At 54.7% G+C, this 21,845-nt stretch overlaps 1 protein-coding gene across 2 annotated transcripts; it reads left to right on the top strand.

The window, feature by feature from the left end:
* The first annotated feature begins 2,068 nt into the window (after nt 1-2,068).
* POLR3D (RNA polymerase III subunit D) lies at nt 2,069-8,807 on the top strand. Of its 2 annotated transcripts, none has more exons than XM_017338327.3 (9): nt 2,069-2,202; nt 2,437-2,606; nt 3,731-3,774; nt 5,109-5,260; nt 5,369-5,493; nt 5,594-5,762; nt 6,088-6,353; nt 7,852-8,004; nt 8,113-8,807. In XM_017338327.3, the coding sequence occupies exons 2-9, from the start codon at nt 2,442-2,444 to the stop codon at nt 8,233-8,235; spliced, it is 1,197 nt and encodes a 398-aa protein (XP_017193816.2). In that variant the 5' UTR covers nt 2,069-2,202; nt 2,437-2,441; the 3' UTR covers nt 8,236-8,807. The 2 variants fall into 2 exon arrangements, with proteins under 2 accessions (XP_017193816.2, XP_017193817.2); XM_017338328.3 differs by having other exon boundaries at nt 2,110-2,244.
* The last annotated feature ends 13,038 nt before the right edge of the window (nt 8,808-21,845 follow it).

The raw sequence follows: 21,845 nt of genomic DNA, 5'->3' as shown, positions 1-21,845 counted from the left end.
TGAGGAAGATGCCTTACATGGTTTTTTTTTTTTTTTTTTTTTTTTTTTGCATTTTTTTGACAGGCAGAGTGGACAGTGAGAGAGAGAGACAGAGAGAAAGGTCTTCCTTTGCCATTGGTTCATCCTCTGATGGCTGCTGCGGCCGGCGCACCGCACTGATCCGAAGCCAGGAGCCAGGTGCTTCCCTGGTCTTCCATGTGGGTGCAGGGCCCAAGCACTTGGGCCATCCTCCACTGCACTCCCGGGCCACAGCAGAGAGCTGGCCTGGAAGAGGAGCAACTGGGACAGAATCCGGTGCCTGACCGGGACTAGAACCCCGGTGTGCCGGTGCCGCAGGCGGAGGATTAGCCTAGTGAGCCGCGGCGCTGGCGGATGCCTTACATGTTAACTGCGCCAGACACAGCATTCTGGCTGTAACATTATAGTAGAGTTTTGCAAGATGTTATTAGTCTAGAAGGTGCACACAACTTAGGATCTTCCTGCATTGTTTCTTAGGACTGCACTTGTATCTACAATGATCTCAAGATAAAGTTTACTTTTAAGAAATGTACATCTTCCGGGCCGGCGCTGTGGCGTAGTGGGTAAAACCGCCACCTGCTGTGCCGGCATCCCATATGCACACCAGTTCAAGTCCTGGCTGCTCCACTTCCGATCCAACTCTCTGCTATGGCCTGGGAAAGCAGTAGAAGATGGCCCAAGTCCTTGAGCCCCTGCACCCATGTGGGAGACCTGGAACAAAATCCTGGCTCCTGGCTTCGGATCAGCTCAGCCCTGGCCATGGCGGCCAACTGTGGGGGTGAACCAATGGATGGAAGACATCTCTCTCTCTCCTTCTCTCTCTGTATTAACTCTTTCAAATAAATAAATGTCTTAAAAAAAAAAAAAGAAAGAAAGAAATGTACATCTTTCTGCTTGTTATCCGAAGTGGAAATCTCTCCCAGGGGAATAATTCAAAAGAAGAAAAAAGTTTAACACACCATATGTTCACTATGTATGTTGCTTAAAAAAAAAAAAAATCCAAATGTCCAAACAGGGAAACAGGTAAATCAAGATCCAGTCCCTGGGCTGGCATTCTGGCCCAGTGGGTAAAGGCGCTGCCTGCAGTGGGCGCCAGTTCAAGTCCCAGCTGCTCCACTTGTGATCCAGCTCCCTGCTAATGTGCCTGGGAAAGTGGTAGAAGATGGCCCAAATCCTTGGGCCCCTGCACCCACGTGGGAGATCCCAGCTTTGTGGCCAATTGGCAAGTGAACCAGCGGATGGAAGATTTCTCTAACTCTGCCTTACAAAAAAAAAAAAAAAAAAAAAAAAAAAAAAAAAAAAAAATTCCAGGCTGCTGCCTGTGATACCAGCATCCCACGAGGCCCAGGCTCCTTGCTTCTGCCTGGCCCAGCCCAGGGTGTTACAGTCATTTGGGATGGGAACCGAAGCCAGGAGCCGTAGGCAGGGCTCCCACGTGGGCGCAGGACCCCAGAACTCCGGCCATCCCCGAAGGACACTTTTCCCGTCAAATCACAAGGGCCAGAGTCACGACAGAAGCTGATCGGATCCGTCCCTCCCGCGGCAGAGCAGACTCGGTTTCCGTCTTCTCTCCAGGACCCGGGCGACCCTGAGCCCAGAACGGGGGACGGGGCAGCCGCTCCGGAGACGCCCCTGAGCCCACCCCGGACGCCCCGCCGCTGCCCCGCGGCAGTGACCGCCCCAAGGTCACCACACAGCGCCCGCAGCCGGGGCTGCCCGGGGCTGCAGCCGGGCCCCGCACTCCACCCCGACGCGCGACCCCACTGCTCCGAGCGGCTAAGTCGCGGCGAATTCCGCCCCCGTCCCCACTGCCCCGTGGGGTGGGGGTCGCCAAGGCGCTGCCTGGAGCTCGGCGCCCCCACCCCTGGCCCGAGGCCACGACCCACAAACGCCGCCCCGTAACGTAGCCCGGACCGGCCCCCCTCACCCCAGCTTTTTCGCCCTCTCAACCCAGCTTTTCCCGACTCCGGGAAGAACCGGGAAGAGAAGGCGGAGGGCAGCGAGACGCCGCCTCATAAATACTGTGGCCTAGCCCCGCCCCCAATCGTCACTTCCGCCCCGCGGCAAGATGGCGGCGCCCAGGCGCTGCCACGCAGACTTCCGCCCGGCGCGGAGACTAGGGGTCGGCGGCGAGTGGCGTCGGCTGTGAAGTGGGGACGCGCGGTTGCGGAGCCCCAGCGGCGTGTGCGTTCCTGCCTCGGGCCTGGCGGGGGGCTGGGAGGGCAGGTTAGAGCTAAGGGCTCCGGCCGGGGTGGTCCGGGGCGCCTCGCCACGTGGGAGGGGGAGGAGCCGAGACGCAGCCCGAGGGACGCGTCGGGGGCGGGTTGCAGGGGGAGCGGCCCGCCACGTGAGTGCGGTTCCGCCCCGGGTTCGCGGGTCCGTCTCCGCCGGTGACCGGGCGCCCGTTCTCTCTCTCAGGCAGCATGTCGGAAGGAAGCGCCGCGGGCGAGCCCGGCGCTCCGGGCACCCCCCGGCCCCTGCTCTCAGGGGCCCGGGGGCTCATCGGGCGGCGGCCTGCGCCCCCTCCCACGCCGGGCCGCCTTCCCTCCATCCGCTCCAGGGACCTCACTCTCGGGGGAGTCAAGAAGGTACCCGCCCGGCGCGTTTCTCAGGACACTCAGCTGTTTGGCACTCCAGGCTCCCAGATTCAGCAGATGCCCCTGTGTGGCTTGCTGTGTGCTGGGCGTGGTGTTGGGGCTCAGTCAAGTCTGGGTGCTGGCCACGAGCTGTTGAGGTGGTTTTCAGAGGATCGCGCCTGGTTCCAGACGTTCCAAAGAGCAGGGTTTACTTTCATTGTGCGTGCGTGTGTGTTGTAGAAAATGCTCTGTGTATTTGAAAGAGTGCTGGCATGCACCTGCTGGCTCACTCCCCAAATGGCCCCGATGGTCCGGACTGTTCCAGGCTGAAGTCAGGAGCCAGGAACTGCGTCTGGCCATCTTCTGGCTTCCCAGGTGCGTCAGAGGGAGCTGGATGGGAAGTGGAGCAGCCAGGACCCGAGCTGGCGCCCCAGTGTGATGCTGGCATTCCAGGCAGAGGCTTAACCCACTGCACCACAACACTGACCCGCTGACCCCTTAGTGTTTGTTTGGAGCCCCCTTTAAGAACCCTAAGATAGCCAGACAAGCACAAACGCCGCTGTCAGTTTTGAGAGGGTCCCAGAATCCTCTGGTAGATTCTGGGCATGGCATTGGGGCCCGGTGCCCTTTTCCACGTGACTGTGGCTGTGAGGAGCTCTCAGAGGGTTGGGGGTGACAGGGAATGAGACAGAGCAGACAGCAGCCAGTTTTGAAAGATTTACCTGTGTCTCGGGCCAGTCTGGTGCCAGTCTAACCATGTCCTCTGTGAGTGCTGGCAGATCTGTGTTCCCTGCCTGGGCCTTGAGCGAGAGCTGTGTGCCTGTGGTACTGATTGGCCCCCGTAGCAGACTGGAGATGAGAGACATCAGACAGGTTTCTTTGCATTTGGAGGTGCTGGTGGGGCTCTCAGAGGGCAGAAGCTGCTAGTTAGGATGGTGTCGGGTTCCCTGCTGCCCGTGTGACTGTGCTGCCGCCGTGGCAGGATGGCTCTCCTCGCCAGGCAGCTGTGTGTCTGTGTGAAGGTGTGATGACAGCGCAGTGTGTGCAGAGGGCCTCAGGGTGGGCTTGGTCCCCAGGAGATGCCCTTTGGGGGGTCAGAACGGATCAAGTCAGTGACTCTTGCATTTTGCTTTCAGAAAACTTTCACCCCAAATATCATCAGCCGGAAGATCAAGGAAGAGTAAGTAGCCTGAATACTTGCCCCTTGTTTCTTTGCACAGGCTGGGGCTGTGGGGGAAGTAACTAGCTTATGGCTCAGAAGTGTAAAAATTTGTGTGTCCATTCTTTGCACTGGTGATTTTTTTTTTTTTAAGATTCATTTATTTTACTTGAAAGAGTTACACAGAGAGAGGAGAGGCAGAGAGAGAGAGAGAGGTCTTCCATCCGATGGTTCACTCCCCAGTTTGGCTGCAACGGCCGGAACTGCGCTGATCCGTGCCAGGAGCCAGGAGCTTCTTCCAGGTCTCCCACACAGGTGCAAGCACCCAAGGACTTGGGCCATCCTCCACTGCCATTCCAGGCCATAGCAGAGAGCTGGATGGGAAGTGGAGCAGCTGGGGCTAGAACTGGTGCCCATAAGGGATGCTGGCACTTCAGGCCAGGTGTTAACCCGCTGTGCCACAGCACCGGCCTTGCACTGGTGATTGTTAACCCTGGCTTGCAAATGATTTTTTTTTTTAAAGATTGATTTATTTGAAAGGCAGAGTTACAGAGAGGGGGGTGGGGGTGGGTCTTCCATCCGCTAGTTCATTTCCCTCTAAATGGCCTCAGTGGCCAGTGTTGGGTCGGGCGGAAGCCAAGAGCTTCTTCCGGGTCTCCCATGTGGGTACAGGGACGCAAGTACCTGGGCCATCTTCTACTGCTTTCCCAACAATAGCAGGGAGCTGGATTGGAAGAGGAGCAGCTGGGACTCAAACTGGCGCCCATGTAGGATGCCAGGTGATTCTTAAAGTGCAGGCCTTCAAAAAATACAGATCCCCAATGCTGCATCTCTAGAAATTGTGATTGGACTAGTTTGCAGTGAAACAGAGTGATGCTATCTTGCAGCCAGAGTTGAAAGGCAACAGTTTAAATTTGGGGTGAGGAGTGTCCGGCTTGCAGGACATCTGTGGCCCACGAAATCTGGTGTGACCCTGCCAAGGCAGCCGTGGGCAGAACTCCCAATTCAGTTAACTCTCCGGGCAGCTAATGTAAGTTGATGACTGTGTATGGCCTGAGAATGATGTTGTAACTATCAGAATAGCCCGTGGCAGGAAGGAGGTCAGACAGATGTGACCACGCTTGCCTTGACGTTCGTTTGTATTACAGCCTTGCTGCTTTCAGTCAGTGCCAAAAAAAAAAAAAAAAAAAAAAAGTTTTTGGGCGAGCAGGTAGAGCCCAGCAAAGTGAAAGGCCTCATCCGGGCAGCGAGACGGGTGCTGGCCTCCGAGTGGGGCTCCACAAACTCTGCTCGGTTGGCGGAGTGGCGTGGCAAAGGCAGGCCAAGTGGTCCCCAGCATCCCCCGTCTCTTGCAGGCCCAAGGAGGAGGTCACAGTGAAGAAGGAGAAGCGGGAGAGGGACCGAGAGCGGCAGCGGGAGTGGCATGGGCGGGGCCGGGGCCGCCCGGAAGTCATCCAGTCCCACTCCATCTTTGAGCAAGGCCCCGCTGAGATGATGAAGAAGAAAGGTACAAGGAAGGGGTCAGGAATGGAGGCGGGGCCAGAGCCACGGAGGCAGGCCGGAGCCACGGAGCGCCCGCTGCCGGCTAGCTGCTGAACAGGGTGGTTTCCCGCAGGGAGCTGGGATAAGACCGTGGATGTGTCGGATATGGGTCCCTCTCACATCATCAACATCAAGAAGGAGAAGAGGGAGACGGACGAGGAGACCAAGCAGATCCTGCGCATGCTGGAGAAAGACGACGTGGGTGCCGGGGCGGGGAGGGGGTTCGCTATTGCGGGGGCTGCCGGGGTGGGAGGAGCGAGGGGCAGCGGCCCGTGACCCCGCAGCTCTGCCTTGGCAGTTCATCGATGACCCTGGGCTGCGGAACGACACCCGGAACATGCCTGTGCAGCTGCCGCTGGCGCACTCGGGCTGGCTGTTTAAGGAGGAGAGCGAGGATCAGGATGTGAAGCCTTGGCTGGCCGGCCCCAAGGAGGAGGACATGGAGGTGGACGTGCCCTCTGTGAAAGGTATTCCGGTATCCCTCAGGCCAGGCCTGAGCTGCTCCTGGGTAGGCCCTGCCCCGTTCCACCTGTCGTATGTGTGAGCTGGACACCCGTACTATAAATATATTACTGTATACAAACCCTCTCGGAGGATTCCCGCGTTGACCTGCCCGGGGGCCACGCCTCCGACAACCCTGCCTAGCTCTTAGAGCTGCGCGTGCTCTCTCTCGCCCCTCACCGTTGTCAGTCTCCCCGTGGCTCCTCGCTGAGCGGTAGTGGGGTGGACAGGGCAATAGGTGGCATGGAGGCGCCCACTTCGTATCTCCTCTGTGTTTGTTACCCTGGGCAGTAAAAGAGGAGCCACGAGACGACGAGGAGGAGGCTAAGATGAAGGCTCCTCCCAGAGCGGCTAGGAGGACGCCAGGCCTCCCGAAAGACGTGTCTGTGGCAGAGCTGCTGAGGGAGCTGAGCCTCACCAAGGAGGAAGAACTGCTGTTCCTCCAGCTGCCGGACACGCTCCCCGGCCAGCCGCCCACCCAGGACGTCAAGCCCATCAAGACAGAGGTGCAGGGCGAGGACGGGCAGATGGTGGTCATCAAACAGGAGAAGGACCGGGTAGGCGTCCCGGGGAGCCCTGGGGGAGCCCGAGGTGGTGGGGTGAAGGCGTGCAGGTGCAGGCATGCACTCTCAGCACCTGCCAGAGCCTGGGCTTTGCACTGCCAGCCCCAAATCCGTGTACGTGCGCCTGCTTCCTAGAATGAACAGTTTCAAACATGCAGGCGTACTTGGAAAAATCCGTGGAAAGTGCACATTATGAAAAGCTGCACGGCTTTCAGGCTGTTTTGCACCACAGGAAGCCTCATTTTCCAGAGGGTTTTTTTTTTTTTTTTTTTTTTTTTAATTTATTTTATTTAGCTGAATGGCAGAGTTTTAGAGAGAGAGAGAGATCGAGATCTTCCATCTGCTGGTTCACTCCTCCAATGGCTGTGATGGTCAGGGCTGGGCCAGGCTGGAGTCATAAACTTCCTGCGGGTCTCCCACATGGGTGCAGGGGCCCAAGGGCTTGGGCCATCTTCTGCTGCTTTCCCAGGCCACAGCAGAGAGCTGGATCAGAAGTGGAGTAGCCGGGACTAGAACCAGCGCCCATGTGGGATGCCGTGGTTTCACCCACTGCACCGGAGCGCCAGCCTCTGCAGTCATTTTTACATCTTTTACAAGGGCAGAGACTCCTGTGTCCCATCCCTTAGCTGCAGCTGTTGTTGGTTTGTTTTAAAGATTTATTTATCTGAGAGAGTTGCAGAGAGAGAGAGAGAGAGAGAGAGAGAGATCTTTAGTCTGCTGGTTCATTCCCTAGGTGGCCACAGTGGCCACGGTTTGGCCTTGCTGAAGCCAGGAACTCCATCCAGGTCCCCATGTGGATGGCAGGGACCCAAGCACTTGGGCCACCTTCTACTGCTTTCCCGGGCCATTGGCAGGGAGCTGGATTGGAAGTGGAGCAGCCGGGACTTAAACTGGCGCCCCATGGGATGCCAGCATTGCAGGCAGCGGCTTTATGTACTATGCTACAGTGCCAGCCCCAGCTGTTGATGTTTTATACATTTGTTTTCTCTGTGTTTTGGCCATTTTTTTTTTTTATTTTTAAAGGTTTACTTATTTATTTGAAAAAATTAGAAGGAGACAGACAGAGATCGATCTTCTGTCTGTTGGTTCACTCCCCAGATGGCTGCAATGGCCTGGCCTGCGTTGGGCCAGGCCAAAGCCAGGAGCCAGGAAATTCATCTGGGTCTCCCATGTGAGTGCAGGGGCATAAGCACTTGGTCCGTCTTCCACTGCTTTCCCAGGGAGCTGGATTGGCAGTGGAGCAGCCAGGACTCAAACCGGCGCCCATATGGGATGCCAGCACCACATGCTGTGGCTTTACCCACTACGCCACAGTGCCGACCCCAGGTTTTGTCTTTTAACCGATGGCAGATTGCCCTTGGAAAAGGCCCTCTCTGGGGGCCTTACCCTGGTCTGGGCTGCCAGTGCCTTCCCCTGGGAGATTGGGGTTTGTTCCTGAAGGGTGGAGGAGAGAGCTCCTTGCCCAGTCTGCACCCCCTTCCTCTCTCCACAGGAAGCCAGGCAGGCAGAGAACACGTGTGCCCTGGCTGACCTCACGGAGGGGCAGGTTGGCAAATTGCTCATCCGCAGATCAGGGAAGGTGCAGCTCCTCCTGGGCAAGGTGACTCTGGACGTGACCATGGGGACCGCCTGCTCTTTCCTGCAGGTGAGCACCCTGTGCCGCAGGGAGAGGCGGGCAGGGCTCGAGCCCCGAGGAACGGGAGCCGCTGGCCAGGGACAGCTGGGGGTTCTCACCCCGTCTGTCGCTTGGCAGGAGCTGGTGTCCGTGGGCCTTGGAGACAGCAGGACGGGGGATCTGACGGTCCTGGGCCACGTGAAGCACAAGCTCGTCTGCTCCCCTGACTTCGAGTCCCTCTTGGATCACAAGCACCGCTGAGCAGCAGATGGAGGAAGCTGCGCCTGCCCACGGCTGCTGCCTGCCGCAGGCGTTTTGTTCTGGAGTCTGTGGCCCAGAGGGGGCTGTGTGGCCTGCCCACTCGGGCCTCTGGCAGCTGGCGCCCCACTTGCACCCCGGGGCCCCCGGGCTCCCTCCCGCAGTGTGGATGTGGCATATCCTTGCTGCTGGGGCCTAGTCCTTGCTATTTATTTTTGTATTTATATCTTAGCATCTGCAGCCAGCTGCGTCCCCGGTGAGGGTGTGGGGGAAGTACAGGCCCCTCCTCTCGATGCCTGCAGGGCCGGGGGAGGAGGGTGTGGAAAGGCCTGGCCTTTGCCCGTGCGCCCTCCCCCACGAGGCCGTGTGGGCGAGAGCAGAGGTGGAGTGTGGATGAGAGGACTCGTCCATTCCTAACCTTTCTGAACCTCACGTTCCTCATCGGACGGAAGTGGGGCTAGCACCTGCCTCGCGGGGTTGGCGTGAGGATCGAATGGAGCTCTCTAGGTGGCAGCTCCTTGCACACAGCCAGACGTGTACCTGGTGGGCGCTCAATAAATGTTTGTTTCCTCTTCCTTGCCTGAGTCTGTGTTTGTGCAACGTAGAGCTTGCCTGTCCCTCCAGTGACTAGAACCGCACACTCCCCACTTTTGTGCCTTCACTGTTTCTTTTAAAAATTTTTGCTTGTTTATGAGACAGACAGAGCTCCATCCGCTGTGTCACTCCCCAAATGCCCACAGCAGCTGGAGCTGAGCCGTGACCGCAGTCTGGGTCTCCCGCGCGTGTGGCAGGAACCTAATCACTTGAGCCATCCTGCCGCCTCTACCTCTCAGGGTGTGCGTTAGCAGGACGCGGAGTCAGGAGCCAGAGCCGGGGCCTGGACCTGGGCCCTGCGGTGCGGGATGCGAGGGTCTGGGCTGCTAGGCCGAACGCCTGCCCCTCTCTTCATCTTCCTCACCCTGGGTCCTGGCCCTTTTCCTGGTTACTCTTAGCCAAGTGCTTCCTGTGTGTTACCGGGCGAAGATGGCGTTGGAAGAATGGGAAGAAGTCCGGTTTCTCCCCACACCCTACACCTTGGGTGGGCCTAGGATTCATTCCCTGCAGGACCTAAGTAGCCATTTTCCTACAGCTTCTGTTGAAATATTCCTGGGCCCGCTCAGAGAGAGTGATTACCGCACTGTGTCAAATCCTGCTGATAAAAAGCGAACCTTTGGTAAGACAGAAGTTAGGGGGTTGCTGACACGTGACCTTCCACTCCAGCAGCCTGGAGTTTGGCAGGCATGTCCAGTTCCTGGCCAGCCTCACCGGGGGCGTCCCCTCAGGCCTGTCTCCAGTTGCCACACCAGCCGCTGAGTCGGTGGGACTGGGAGCTTGTTCAGCAGGTGTTGGGCCCTGCAGTCCCGGGTGGAGCAGCTTCTGTGCCTCTCCCTCATCAGCAGGACCAAGGGTTTCTCTGGTTTAGCTGGGCGGGCACAGCTGCCCTTAGCACGCTGCCTCTGGGCCAGGGAGGGACCACAGCTGCCGCCTCCTGCCTCCCTCCGGGCTTTTTCTGCTGCTACAACCTGTTATTTACTCGGGTTTTTCCTGCCGAGGCCCCAGCTCTGCACAGCTAGCAGTCCTGAGAGGGGATTGAATGCTTAGCGGCCTGGTTGCCCCTACTCAGGCCTCGGTTGCAGCGCGCTGTTCTGCTTCCTCTTCATGGTGAAGAGCGGGAGCAGGAAGTGTTCCTTGGAAACAGCTTGTGGGAGGCCCGTGTGCTCTGAGACTGAGCCCTTCAAGAAGTCGTCATCTGCAAGGCAGTGAGTGAGCGCCCATCTGCTCGCTGGTTCATTTCCCAGATGCCTGCAACGGCTGGGGCTGGGCTGGGCCAACTCCTGGAGCGGGAACTGCGCGCAGGTCTCCCGTGGTGGCAGGAATCCAGGCAGTGGAACTAGCACTGCCGCCCCCCTCCCCCTAGGGCGCACACTGGCAGGAAGCTGTACTCCGCAGCCAGAGCTGGGAATCGAACTCAGGTCCTCGATAGGGGATGTGGCCATCCTAACCACTACGAAACACCTGCTCCTGCTCCCCAAGACAGCTGTGGTTAGCCCCGGGTCCCAGCACACGTTGACTCCCCTTTAGTCCCTTCTGCTGTTTCTTTGGTTCAGAAATACCCTTTTGCCTTCCATGTTAACCCGGTGCCCCCTGTTGTTACGTGTCTGCTATTTCACAAGTCCTTCATCCTTTGACTCTTCCAAGAACGTCCGAGGAAGCGTGTTGACCCCTTACATGTTCGCTTCCCCATATCAAATATCTCTGGAATTGAAGCTCACGACCAAGTCCTTTCTCTAGATCCCTGATGCACAAATGAGACGTCATCAATAAAAGGGGGCGGGGGCGCATTCTTGGCTGTCTGAAGCATACATTTCCACCGTAAATGTGTGCACATAACAGGAGAAAAGCCCGAAGCAAAATTCTTATCTTGAGTGCAAATGGATGCAAATTTCTCACTACCTGCATCTGTGTGTACACTTTGTCAGGTGGGGAGAAGGGTGGGCTTGTTCATCTTTTAGCTCTGTGAGTAACTGACAGTCTCATCTTCAGAGTCAGAGTTTGAATCTAGCCTCAATGAGGTCACTTAGCCTCCCTAAGCTCATTGTATTTCTTGTATTTTGTTTAAGGGTGAAATAATAATAGCTTTAAAAAAATAGGGTTGCTTTTAAATTAGAGTGAACATGAAGCATTTATTTGGTGCCAGACAGATAAGTGCCTATAACAGGAAGTCACTGGCACTAATAACAGAAATTGACTGACAGTGGCTCACACAGTCAGGATCTTTATCTCGCGCAGCAAGAAGTCTGGAGAGAGAGATGGTTCCCGATTGGACGGTAGCCAAAGTGTTAATCAAGATTTTTTTTTTTTTAATCTGTTAGACATCTTCATTGGTTCAAATCAGAGCTACTACAGCTCTGAGCATCATTTTACCAAATAGCAGTGTCCAAAGCAGGAAGCAGAGTGGACAGTGATAAATATCTCTCCTTCTGTTCTGGTCAGGGAGGAATCTCCTTCACATACCCCAGCAGACCGGCAGCTGTAGCTGGGCCACTCTCCTGGGACCAGGCACTAGCAAGGGGGGTGGGTAGACTGGCGTACCCCTGCACCGGGCCTGGAAGAAGGTTTTTTTTTTTTTTTTTTTTTTTTTTTTTTTTTTTACCATTTTGAATTTTTTTTTTTTTTTTTTTTTTTTCAGTTTGAAAGGCAGACAGACAGAGAAAGATCCGTTTGCTGGATTTACTCCCAAATGCCTAGACCAGGCCAGATCCAGGAACTTCATCCTGGTCTCCCACTTGGTGGCAAGGACCCAAGTACTTAAAACCTGCCGCCTCCCAGGGCGCACATTAGCAGGAAGCTGGAGTCAGAAGTGGAGCAGGGGGCTCAAACCCAGGACCCTGATATGGGACGCAGGCATCCCAGGCACATCTCTCCCACTGCACCAAGCGCTCGCTGTCCTGTGTCCACTCGTGAGGGTATAGAGTTATTCCTTGGGGTCCTAGGGGGAACGGGTTCCAGGACACACCCCCCAACATAGGCAGATACCAACAGTTGAGTACGCTGAAGTCTTGTATCAAACGATGCAGTATCGCCTGGAAGCGACACATTCTGCGTGCTGCAGGTCATGTCTGGATCACTTGCAGTACCTAACACAATGAGAGTGCTGTGTGAATAGTTGTCGGGCTCCACTGTTTAGGGCATAAGGGCGAGGGGATAAAGCCTGCACGTGTCCAGTACTGCAGTGTGAGGGTGGTTGCGTCCAGGAATGCAGAGTCCACAGCCGGGAGCCCAGCTGTGCAGTTCTGCCGTGTGAACCTGCATCTCGTCTGTCAGATCCTTCCGCGCCAGCTGAGTCCTGTGACTCTCGGGATGGCCCACCCGGTCTCGTTGACTTGGGCTCTCAGAAGTAGAGAGAGCTTTCTGCAGGGCAAGTGGCTTATTCCTGAGGTCTGGTGCCCAGGGAGGAGAGGCCGCCAGTCTGCTCAGCCTGGGCTGCTGGGCCTCACTCGCCCCTTGCTCAGGGTGTGTCCACAGCCAGGCCTCCGCTCCTCGTGACACAGGAGGCGTTCGCAGCTCCTGTTAGCTTGCGGCTCAGCCGCACAGGTCCCTGCCTCTGGAGTTGGGAGCCTGAGTAGGGATGGCTCTCACAGGTGTCGCCTGAGGTGAGGGAGATGCATGCCCCAGGACAGCCAGCTTCTCCCCGAGCTCCTCGGAGGCCTGCCTCTGTCCCCTTGCACTGGCACGGTCGCTGGTTCATCTTCCGAAAAGCTGATGAGCAGGTGCACTTTTGCTTTGGCCCATTTATGCTTAAGACCCAGTCAGGAAAAAAAAAAAAACTACATAGGTGTGTCTTGACTTGCATGGGGTTATGTTTGCTAAACCCACCATGAGTGGAAGTGCATTGAATTCACCCCCACTGGGGGCTGCAGCCACTGCTGCTACCCGGTGTCACCAGTGAGGATCATGCTGTGTGCTTCTAGTCCAGGAGAAGCCTCAGGCTCAAAGCACAGCCCACCCACTGCTTCCACACCTGGGAAAGCCGGAAATTCCTGAGCTGGATCTGCGTAGGTTAATGGCCATCTGTATTGTATGGATCACCATTGGCCTGCGGACTTTATCTCGTGTGTTTTCCAGGGTTCTGTGGGAAAAGAGAAGCCATTCTGGGTACTCTGAGCAGACAGGTTTAATCCAGGAGCGAGTACAGACTCATCGGAAGGCCGGAGGAGTGAGCCGCGGAACGCGCCTCCAGGAGGCATGGCACCATGCACCAATGGCCTGGCGCTCTAGGGGAGCTGCCACTCCTCCACTCAGGAGCCCTCCGCATTCGGGGACGGAGGGCCCTGACTGCAGACCAGACAGCGGGGAAATCACACAGCTTCAGCTGTAAAGAGTGGGGCTTGCACACCTGCTGTGTGCTGGCTACAGTTGTAGGAGTTCAGGAGACAGTGGCCAGCTCCTGGTGGGGCATGCACGCCATTGAGGGGAAACAGGAAGCCCGAGTGAGAAAGTCACATAGGATATTAGAAGCTGACAAGTGTTGGGGAGTCTAAAAGGGGGAGCGGGTGGTGGAGGCGTGTTGTGGTCGGTAGGGCAGGCCTCATTAGGGGGTGTCCTTTGAGGGAGTGCATCAGGATGAGGAGGTGGGGAGAGTGTTCTGGGCAGAGGGTCCAGTGGGAAGGAGGTTGGGTTGGAGGGGAAAGAAAGGGGTGCATGTAAGGCACTGTAAGGACTTCAGCTTTATTCCAGTGCAAGGGAGCTGTGGCAGGTGCTACTGAGGTTTAGAGGGGACCCCTTGTTGGTGTGGAAAGGCACAGGTAGAAGCAGAGCCACCCACTCAGAGGCTGCCACACCACCCAGGCGAAGCTGAGAGTGTCTTGGATCTGAGTGGGATGCATGGAGGCAGTGGGAAGCAGCTGGATTGCAGACACTTGTTTTGAAGATAGCCAGCTTACTGTGCCGATAGGTTGGGTGCCGGATCCGAGAGATGGGACAGTCAAGCTCACACCATGGCCTTGGGTGCAGGAACCAACCAGTGGTAGAAAGATGGCCTGTACTTTGACCTTTCATGGCCGGCGACGCGGCTCACTAGGCTAATCCTCCACCTTGCGGCGCCGGCACACCGGGTTCTAGTCCTGGTCGGGGCACCGGATTCTGTCCCAGTTGCCCCTCTTCCAGGCCAGCTCTCTGCTGTGGCCAGGGAGTGCAGTGGAGGATGGCCCAGGTGCTTGGGCCCTGCACCCCATGGGAGACCAGGAAAAGCACCTGGCTCCTGGCTCCTGCCATCGGATCAGCGCGGTGCGCCGGCCGCAGCGCGCCGGCCGCGGCAGCCATTGGAGGGTGAACCAATGGCAAAAGGAAGACCTTTCTCTCTGTCTCTCTCTCTCACTGTCCACTCTGCCTGTCAAAAAAATAAAAATAAAAAAAAAATAAATTAAAAAAAAAAAGAAAAGAAAGATGGCCTGCACTTTGACCTTTCAAATCTCAGTTGATGAAATCCAATCCACACCCAGGACCTTGCACAAAAGATTTGGGGAAATGCCATTTGCTCCCCGACACAAAGAAATGATAAATGAGGTGGTGGGTGGGCCAGTGACCTTAATCTGATCATTATACGTTGCATACATGTATTGAAATGTCACTTGCCAGTGCCGCAGCTCAATAGGCTAATCCTCCGCCTTGCGGCGCCGGCACACTGGGTTCTAGTCCCAGTCGGGGCTCCGGATTCTGTCCCGGTTGCCCCTCTTCCAGGCCAGCTCTCTGCTGTGGCCCGGGAGTGCAGTGGAGGATGGCCCAAGTGCTTGGGCCCTGCACCCCATGGGAGACCAGGGGAAGCACCTGGCTCTTGCCATCAGATCAGCGCGGTGCGCCGGCCGCGGCGGCCATTGGAGGGTGAACCAACGGCAAAGGAAGACCTTTCTGTCTCTCTCTCTCACTGTCCACTCTGCCTGTTAAAAAAAAAAAAAAAGAAATGTCACACTGTACCCCATACATATGCCCAGTTACTATGTGTCAGTTAATATATGTGTATATATTTAAAAATGGCTGGTGTTGTGGCAATAGGAGCTCTGATGCCGGCAATCCTAGATGGGCGTTGGTTCGAGTCCCAGCTGCTCCACATCCAATCCAGCTCTCTGCTGATGCACCTAGGAAGGCAGTGGAAGATGGCTCAAGTGCTTGGGCTCCTGCTACCCAAGTGAGAGACCCAGAGGGAGCTCCTGGCTCCTGGTTTTGGCCTTGCTGGGCCAGGCCATTGTGGTCATTTGGGGAGTGGACCAGTGGGTGGCTGGGCCTCACTTCGATCCCAACTCAGAATCACAAAAATCTCACTCAGAGACTTGGCCGACCTTTCACATGCCTGCTGGCCACCTAGGGCCGGGTCCCTGGGACAACTCAGCCCCTTGGGAGTTCCCGTTTGGAAAACCTCAGGGCTGACCACTCGTTCCAGCTGGTACCTGACACGAGCCCTGTGAGTGTTTCTTAGGGTTGCAATTCCTTCCTGCGTGCTGAGAGGGGTCTGTGTCTCCTACAGTTCAGCAGTGTCTTCTACAGGGGCCTGAAACCCATGCCTTGGGAAAGACATTTTGAAGGACAGCGCCTGTGTCTCATCTCTGGCGGAGGATGGAATCCCAGTATAATAATGCATAATAATATCCTAGGACCCACAATTGCTGGTCTGATTGCCTCTGCACTGACCTGCCCTTCGTATTTTCCACTGGAGCCGCTCTCTGGTCATCTTCCCTGCTCCCTTGGTCTCCTTGAAGAAACCCATCACCCCTTCGCAGATCAGGATGGAGTTCAGCCCTCCCTCCCACTCTCAGTAGTTAACTACATGAAATGTTTTCACCGCTTTCGCTGATGTCCAACTATGTTTGTCTTCATCGATTCTAACAAACAAACAAACAAAAAAAAGTGAGACAGTCAGGGACATTTGTATGTTGACTACATATTTGATAACGTTGAATGATTATTCATTTTCTTTTGGTTGTGATAATAGTGTGGTGATTATACTTTCAAGATAATTTTTAAGGGGCCAGTGTGGTGGTGCAGCAGGTTAAGCCACCACCACCTGTGATGCCATATGGGCCCAGTTCGAGTTCTGGCTGCTCCATTTCCAGTCCAGCTCCCTGCTAATGTGCCTGGGAAAGCAGCAGAAGATGGCCCGAGTCCTTGGGCCTCTCTCTACACATGTGGGAGACCTGGAAGACGTTCTTGACTCCTAGCTTTTGCCTGGCCCAGCCCTGGTCATTGCTGCCATCTGGGGAGTGAACCAATGGATGGAAAATCTGTCTTTCTTCCTCTCTAATTCTGCCTTTCACGTAAATCAATCTTTAATAGTAATAATTTTTAAAAGTCCACCCAGGGGTTGGTATAGTGACAAAGCAGGTTAAGCCACCACTGCCTCTGATGCCAGCATCCCATATGGCCTCTATTTGAGTCCCAGCTGCTCCACTTATGATCCAGCTCCCTGCTGATGGCCTGGGAAAGCAGCAGAGGGTGGCCCAAGTGCTTGGGACCCTGCCACCCATGGGGAGACCCAAACGAAGCTCTGGCTTCAGGCTTGCCCAATCCTGACCATTGTGGCCATCTGGGGAGTGAACCAGTAGATGGAAGATCTGTTTCTGTCTCTTCTCTCTCTGAAACTGACTTTCAAATGAATAAATAAATCTTAAAAAAAAAAAAGTCCACTCAGTATATTAACACTTTTCCCCACTTCCAGAATTGTCACTCACTTGGACCACTCATATCCTGTCTTGTCAGATTTTTACATTTGTCTCTTAAGTGATCCGTCTGCATTTATACCACCACCCCACCTTACCTGCCCGGTCTGTTCTCAACAGAGCTGTTAGAGAAATCCCGGGAGCCACTCCCCATCTCATTCAGAGTGCAAGCCAGAGGCTGTCCCGTCTGGAAGATTGCATGGGACCCTCCCGTCCCCTGTGTGACTGCCTGTGCCTCTCTCTCCGGGCATCTAAAACCAGCCACCCGGGTCTTGCCACTGCATTCTGCAGCTGGCAGGCTCCAGCTTCGGGACTTTGCGTTCTGCCTCCTCTTGTCTAGGACCCGCTTTGCCCAGATTTCTGCACCCCTGTCCCCCAGGCCACTCCCTGGCCACCCTCCACGAATGGTGAGCTCCCACTCCTGCCACTCCTCATGCTCGCTTCTCAGCTCTCTCTCTTCATAGCATGGATTGCTGTCTGACAGACTCCGTTTGCTTTTTTGTCTGCTCGTCTCCTTGGATCACAAGCTGTAGAGTTGAGATGGTTTTGTTCCTGACCGTATCCCCAGGACTGAAAATAGTTACTTGCACATAGTAGACACCAGGTAAGTGCTGGTTGGGAGAACAAAGGCACGACAGGCCTCGCGTGGAGCTTGTATGTGTTCAGGAAGCAGAACCACACCTCTGAGCAAATGCCAGCAAGAAAATGGATCTGGGTAGAAAGTCTCCCCCGGGGGAAGAGTGCCTGGCCCTTTTCCCAGGAAAAGAAAGGTTTGGGCTGACCTTGTGGGTAGGGCTGTGAGCCAGTTCAAAGTCCTAGCCTTGCGGCTCCCTGTACAGCATAGAGTTGTCACTGGCGTTTGACACGAAGGTACTACAGATGCTTGTAGACACCGAAAGCGATTATACCAATCGGGAGTTGCTGTATGTAGAGGGGTGCGGCTGCCTTTGGGATCCCACAACTCTCACCACTCTTTTGAGCTGAAAGTCTCTCTGATGGGTCACTTTGCTGATTGGGGTGTGTGTCTAAGAGAGGTGACCCTACCCAGAGGTCCCCACCCCCGTGATGTGGCTAACAAGTGCACCCGTTTGGAGAAGCAGCTCCTGCCTTGGGTTCCCATCAAAACGGAACGCCTGGCACTCGGGCTGCACACACCCCATTGCAGAGCCCCAGGGTTTGAGACGTGCTCTGCTTCCCAAAGCAGCTTCCCTGATGAGCACCCCGAGGCTCAAGCCCTGGATCCCTGCCACCCATGTGGGAGATCTGGATGGAGTTCCAGGCTCCTGGCTTCAGCCTGGCCCAGTCCCAGCTGTTGCAAGCATTTGGGCAAGAAACCAATAGATGGGAGATTTCTCTCTCTCTCTTTTCTCTCTTCTGCCACCGAGCACTTGACAGATCAGAACACACGCCCCTCAAGGCCTCCTGACTGATTCTCCCGTTTTGAGGGGGGGTTTAACCTGGACTCGGTGACTAACAGAGGGTGAGAAGGCTTGGATGGAAATGGAGGTGCTGTCAACCTGTGTCCCTAGACTGATACGGGGTCCTGTTTGTGGAACCCAGCGATAGTAAACACCACTTTGCCCGCCGGGAGCACCACTGAGGCAGAATGCAAACAGGGCTCGGAGAATCAAACCCCTCACGAGCTAACACGGGTCCATGTCCAGCTGCAGGCCGCTCCACCCGGCTCCAAACCAATCAGGACCAAGCATCGTCCACACACGCCCTGCTGCGTGTGCGCATGCCCAGAGTACCCCAGTGCAGTTCACCTGACTTCCCTTGGGTGGCGGAAGTGATCCGGCCTGCCATTTTGTGTGTGTTGTAAATGAGAAGAAACAGCAGTGCCTGTGTAGCACACCAGGCCCGGCGTGGATCGAGATGTCCTGTGCCAAGAGGGTGAGCCGGAATACTGGGCCGGTGCGGACTGGAGTGCCGCGTGCCAACAGTGTGCCGCCACGCCTCCCTGCCCAAGCCCAGTTCCCAGTGTGGGGAACCTGTGGCTGCTGCAGCGTCAGCCCCCAGTAAACCTTCCCTGGGTTGCACATCGGCCTCTTGTCAGCTTCCATGGCAAGGCCGTCAAAGAATCACACACCGTGAGCACCTTTGGGGTGTGTGGAAGCCAGGCTTGGATTTGCCTCTGTCCCCACATCATGGTGACTGGCACCTTAGGGTGGGTGACAAGGAAACACCACCAGTGGATCTCGTGACCCTCCGACAAGGGCCACCTTAAGTACCTGGAGATAACAGGTTGTTGTTTGCATGCACTCTGTGGGGACTTACCCTTATGATGAGAGTCATCAAAGATGGCGTGGAATTTGTTCTTGCGTTTGAGTAAAGTGATCCACACACCACTCTGCCTCTAGACCCCTTATGCCTACTAAATCATGAGCTTTGGGGGCCAGCACCGTGGCGTGGTGGCTGCAGCTGCCATCCTGTAGGGGCACCGGTTTGAATCCTGGCTGCTCCATTTCCGGTCCAGCTCTGCTGGTGCACCTAGAGAAGCAGTGGAGGATGGCCCAAGTGTTGGGTTCCTGGGCCCATGTGGGAGACCATGAGGGAGCTCTTGGCTCCTGGCTTCAGGCTGGCCCAGCTCCGGCTGTTTTGGCCATTTGGGGAGTGAACCAATGGATGGAAGAGCTCTCTCTGTCTCTGACTCTCTCTTTGCCTGTAACTGTGCCTTTCAATAAATAAATAAATAAGCTTTGTATAAATATTTGTTAAATGAACACCAAGAACAGGAGAAAAACAATGAAGTAATTATCTGTTATTCAAATCTTGTTACATTACTGAATATTGCTTGCTCAATCAATGAATATGAGATTGTCATCTCCCATGTTGTTGGTCGATTTTTCTGCTTCCTCTTTGTGTTTGTCAGTTTCTGCTTTATATGTTTGATGCTGTGTTATTGAATGTGTGCAAATTTGCAATTTTTATAACTCTGAAACCCCTATCATTATTAACTGATCCTTTTGCTCTTTAATAAATCTTTTTGCTTTAAAGTTATTTTGCTTGATATGTATTCAGCAATGTGAGATTTCTTTCTTTTGGGAGTGCTAGTGCTTTCCTGTTTTTTATTTTTATCATCTGAATTTCAATCATTTTCTATCATAAACAAACACCGTATAGCTAAGTCTTAAAGAATCAAATCTGACAAAATTGGAAAGTTCTAATTACTAACACATTTCAATTTATCTCTGCTACTTTGGGCTTTCTTTTTGTCCAGATTTTCTGTGCCTTTTTGTTTTCAACCCTTTGTCTGGCTTGATTGGGTTTTTCTCATTTTATTGTTTTCCTCTACCGATGGGAGGTGCACACATTTGATTTCTTCGGCATGTGGATATGTGTAACATCATTTGCTGGCCAAGCCAAATGATCAACTTAAAAATGAGCCTGCATTCAATTTAGTGAATTTCGAGTCCTACCTGCTGTCGCCTTGGCAGGGCCAGACCGGATGATTTCACAGGCCTTATACAGCCTGCTGACCAGCCGGTCCCCACCCCTGCTAGGGACAGCATCAACAGGATCTGGACATAGAAATAGGAAAGGAAGCGAAAGGAAACGAGCATTGGCTCGTTTGACAGTGGCACCTGAGAAGTCCCATGAGGTCACCTGCAGGCCAGGGACCCTGTGCTGCCGCTGGTGTGGCCCACCAGGTCCCAAAGCCTCATAGCCAGGGCAGCCGATGGCGGGGCGCTCAGGGTGAGCCCAAGAGCCTGAGCACTGTGCCGACGCTACGGCAACCCCTTCTTTCTGGTTACCCACCTGGTCCATGGAGACACAAGCTGAGGGTACCCCAGGCTCGCCCTCTGCGTCTCCTGCCTCCTCCCCTGAGGCTTCTCCATTGGGCCAAGGCGTGGGCAGCCCGAGGACCTGCTGGTACACCCAGGAGCTGTGGGGGACGGTCACTCCTTGGGATGAAACTCTGATCAAAGGAGAGGGGCAGTCGACGGCTGCTCCTGCGGGACAGGAGGCTCCACCCGTGCTGCAGATGGTCCTGAGGGAGGAGGCAGCAGCCAGCTTATGAAATCATCCCTGAGTGAGCACCCTCGTCCCTGCGCCACTCAGCCCCTGCCCGTCACTCCTGGTCCCTGGGGTGGTGCTGCTTAGTAGGATCCGATCCGTGTGCTGAAGTTTCGTCCCAGTCGCTGCCTTCAGAGGAACCCAGAGGAGTCACCCACCAGTGAGACATTATTACTGTCACTTTAGTCAGTCACCCGGGTCACTTGTGACTTTTACCTCTCCCCAGACTGTCCACCTGGGGCCATTTTTCTTCATCTTGATGTTCATCTTGGTGTTAATAAATGCCTTTAGAAAGGGTTTGTGGGAAGTAGACCTGTCAGTTTGTGTTTACCTGAAATGCTTTATTTTCCCCTTGATCTGGGAAGAAAACTTCACTGTATATGTGAGTATAATTTATAGGTTGACATTCTTCTTCCCTTAGGCTGTCAGGCCTGTGGATAACGTAGACCAATCCCTTCCAGGGTTTTTTATAGTTACTGAGTCTCCTTCTCATCCACTGTGCGTTTTCACTTTGTGCTCTCCTTTGTAGATGTTTTCTTTGACTTTCTTATCGGACAGTACAACTGTGATGTGCTGAATGCAGATTTCTTTTTTGTTTCTCTCTGAGATTTACTGGACTTCCTGAATCTAAAGATTTGACTCGTCAGATATGAAAAGTTTCTTGGTCATTAATGCTCTGAAGGTCGTCTTTGCTCTGTGTCACCTGGCTCTCACACTCTGGGACCTTCTGCCTCTGTGTTTTGTGTCCTCTCTCAGCCTCTCATATTTCCCTTCTCATGGTCTTTGTGTCTGTGCTCCGTTCTGGGTAAATACATCTGACTCACCTTCTAATTCACGAGGTCTCCCCTCAGCTATTTCTATTGTCTGATTTTCCTCTGAGTATGTAATTTCAGTTCTATTATTCATTCTTAGGAGTTCTATTTTTTCAAATATACCTTTTTTAATTTGGGGAGCAGATTATATATATATATATATATAGAGAGAGAGAGAGAGAGGGAAAGAAAGAAAGAAAGAAAGAGAGAACACACACTCCAGTTTGCTGATTCGCTCCCCAAATTCCAAATGCCTGAAACAGCTGTGACTTGGGCCCACGCCAATGCCAGGAGCCAGAAACCTTTTTTTTTTTTTGACAGGCAGAGTGGACAGTGAGAGAGAGAGACAGAGAGAAAGGTCTTCCTTTGCCGTTGGTTCACCCTCCAATGGCCGCCGTGGCCGGCGCGCTGCGGACAGCGCACCGCGCTGATCCGATGGCAGGAGCCAGGAGCCAGGTGCTTTTCCTGGTCTCCCATGGGGTGCAGGGCCCAAGCACCTGGGCCATCCTCCACTGCACTCCCTGGCCACAGCAGA

The sequence above is a fragment of the Oryctolagus cuniculus genome, chromosome 8 (genome assembly GCF_964237555.1).
Source record: "Oryctolagus cuniculus chromosome 8, mOryCun1.1, whole genome shotgun sequence".
NCBI lineage: Eukaryota > Metazoa > Chordata > Mammalia > Lagomorpha > Leporidae > Oryctolagus > Oryctolagus cuniculus.
Note: the sequence above shows the minus strand (reverse complement) of the source record. Positions and strands in the feature narration are given on the sequence as shown.

Bases quoted from the DNA above. Each gene is read 5' to 3' on its own strand.
- POLR3D (XM_017338327.3), top strand. From the start codon at position 2,442: ATGTCGGAAGGAAGCGCCGCGGGCGAGCCCGGCGCTCCGGGCACCCCC. The intron at 5,261-5,368 runs GTACAAGGAAGG...GGTTTCCCGCAG, and splicing joins TGAGATGATGAAGAAGAAAG to GGAGCTGGGATAAGACCGTG. The intron at 8,005-8,112 runs GTGAGCACCCTG...GTCGCTTGGCAG, and splicing joins CCGCCTGCTCTTTCCTGCAG to GAGCTGGTGTCCGTGGGCCT.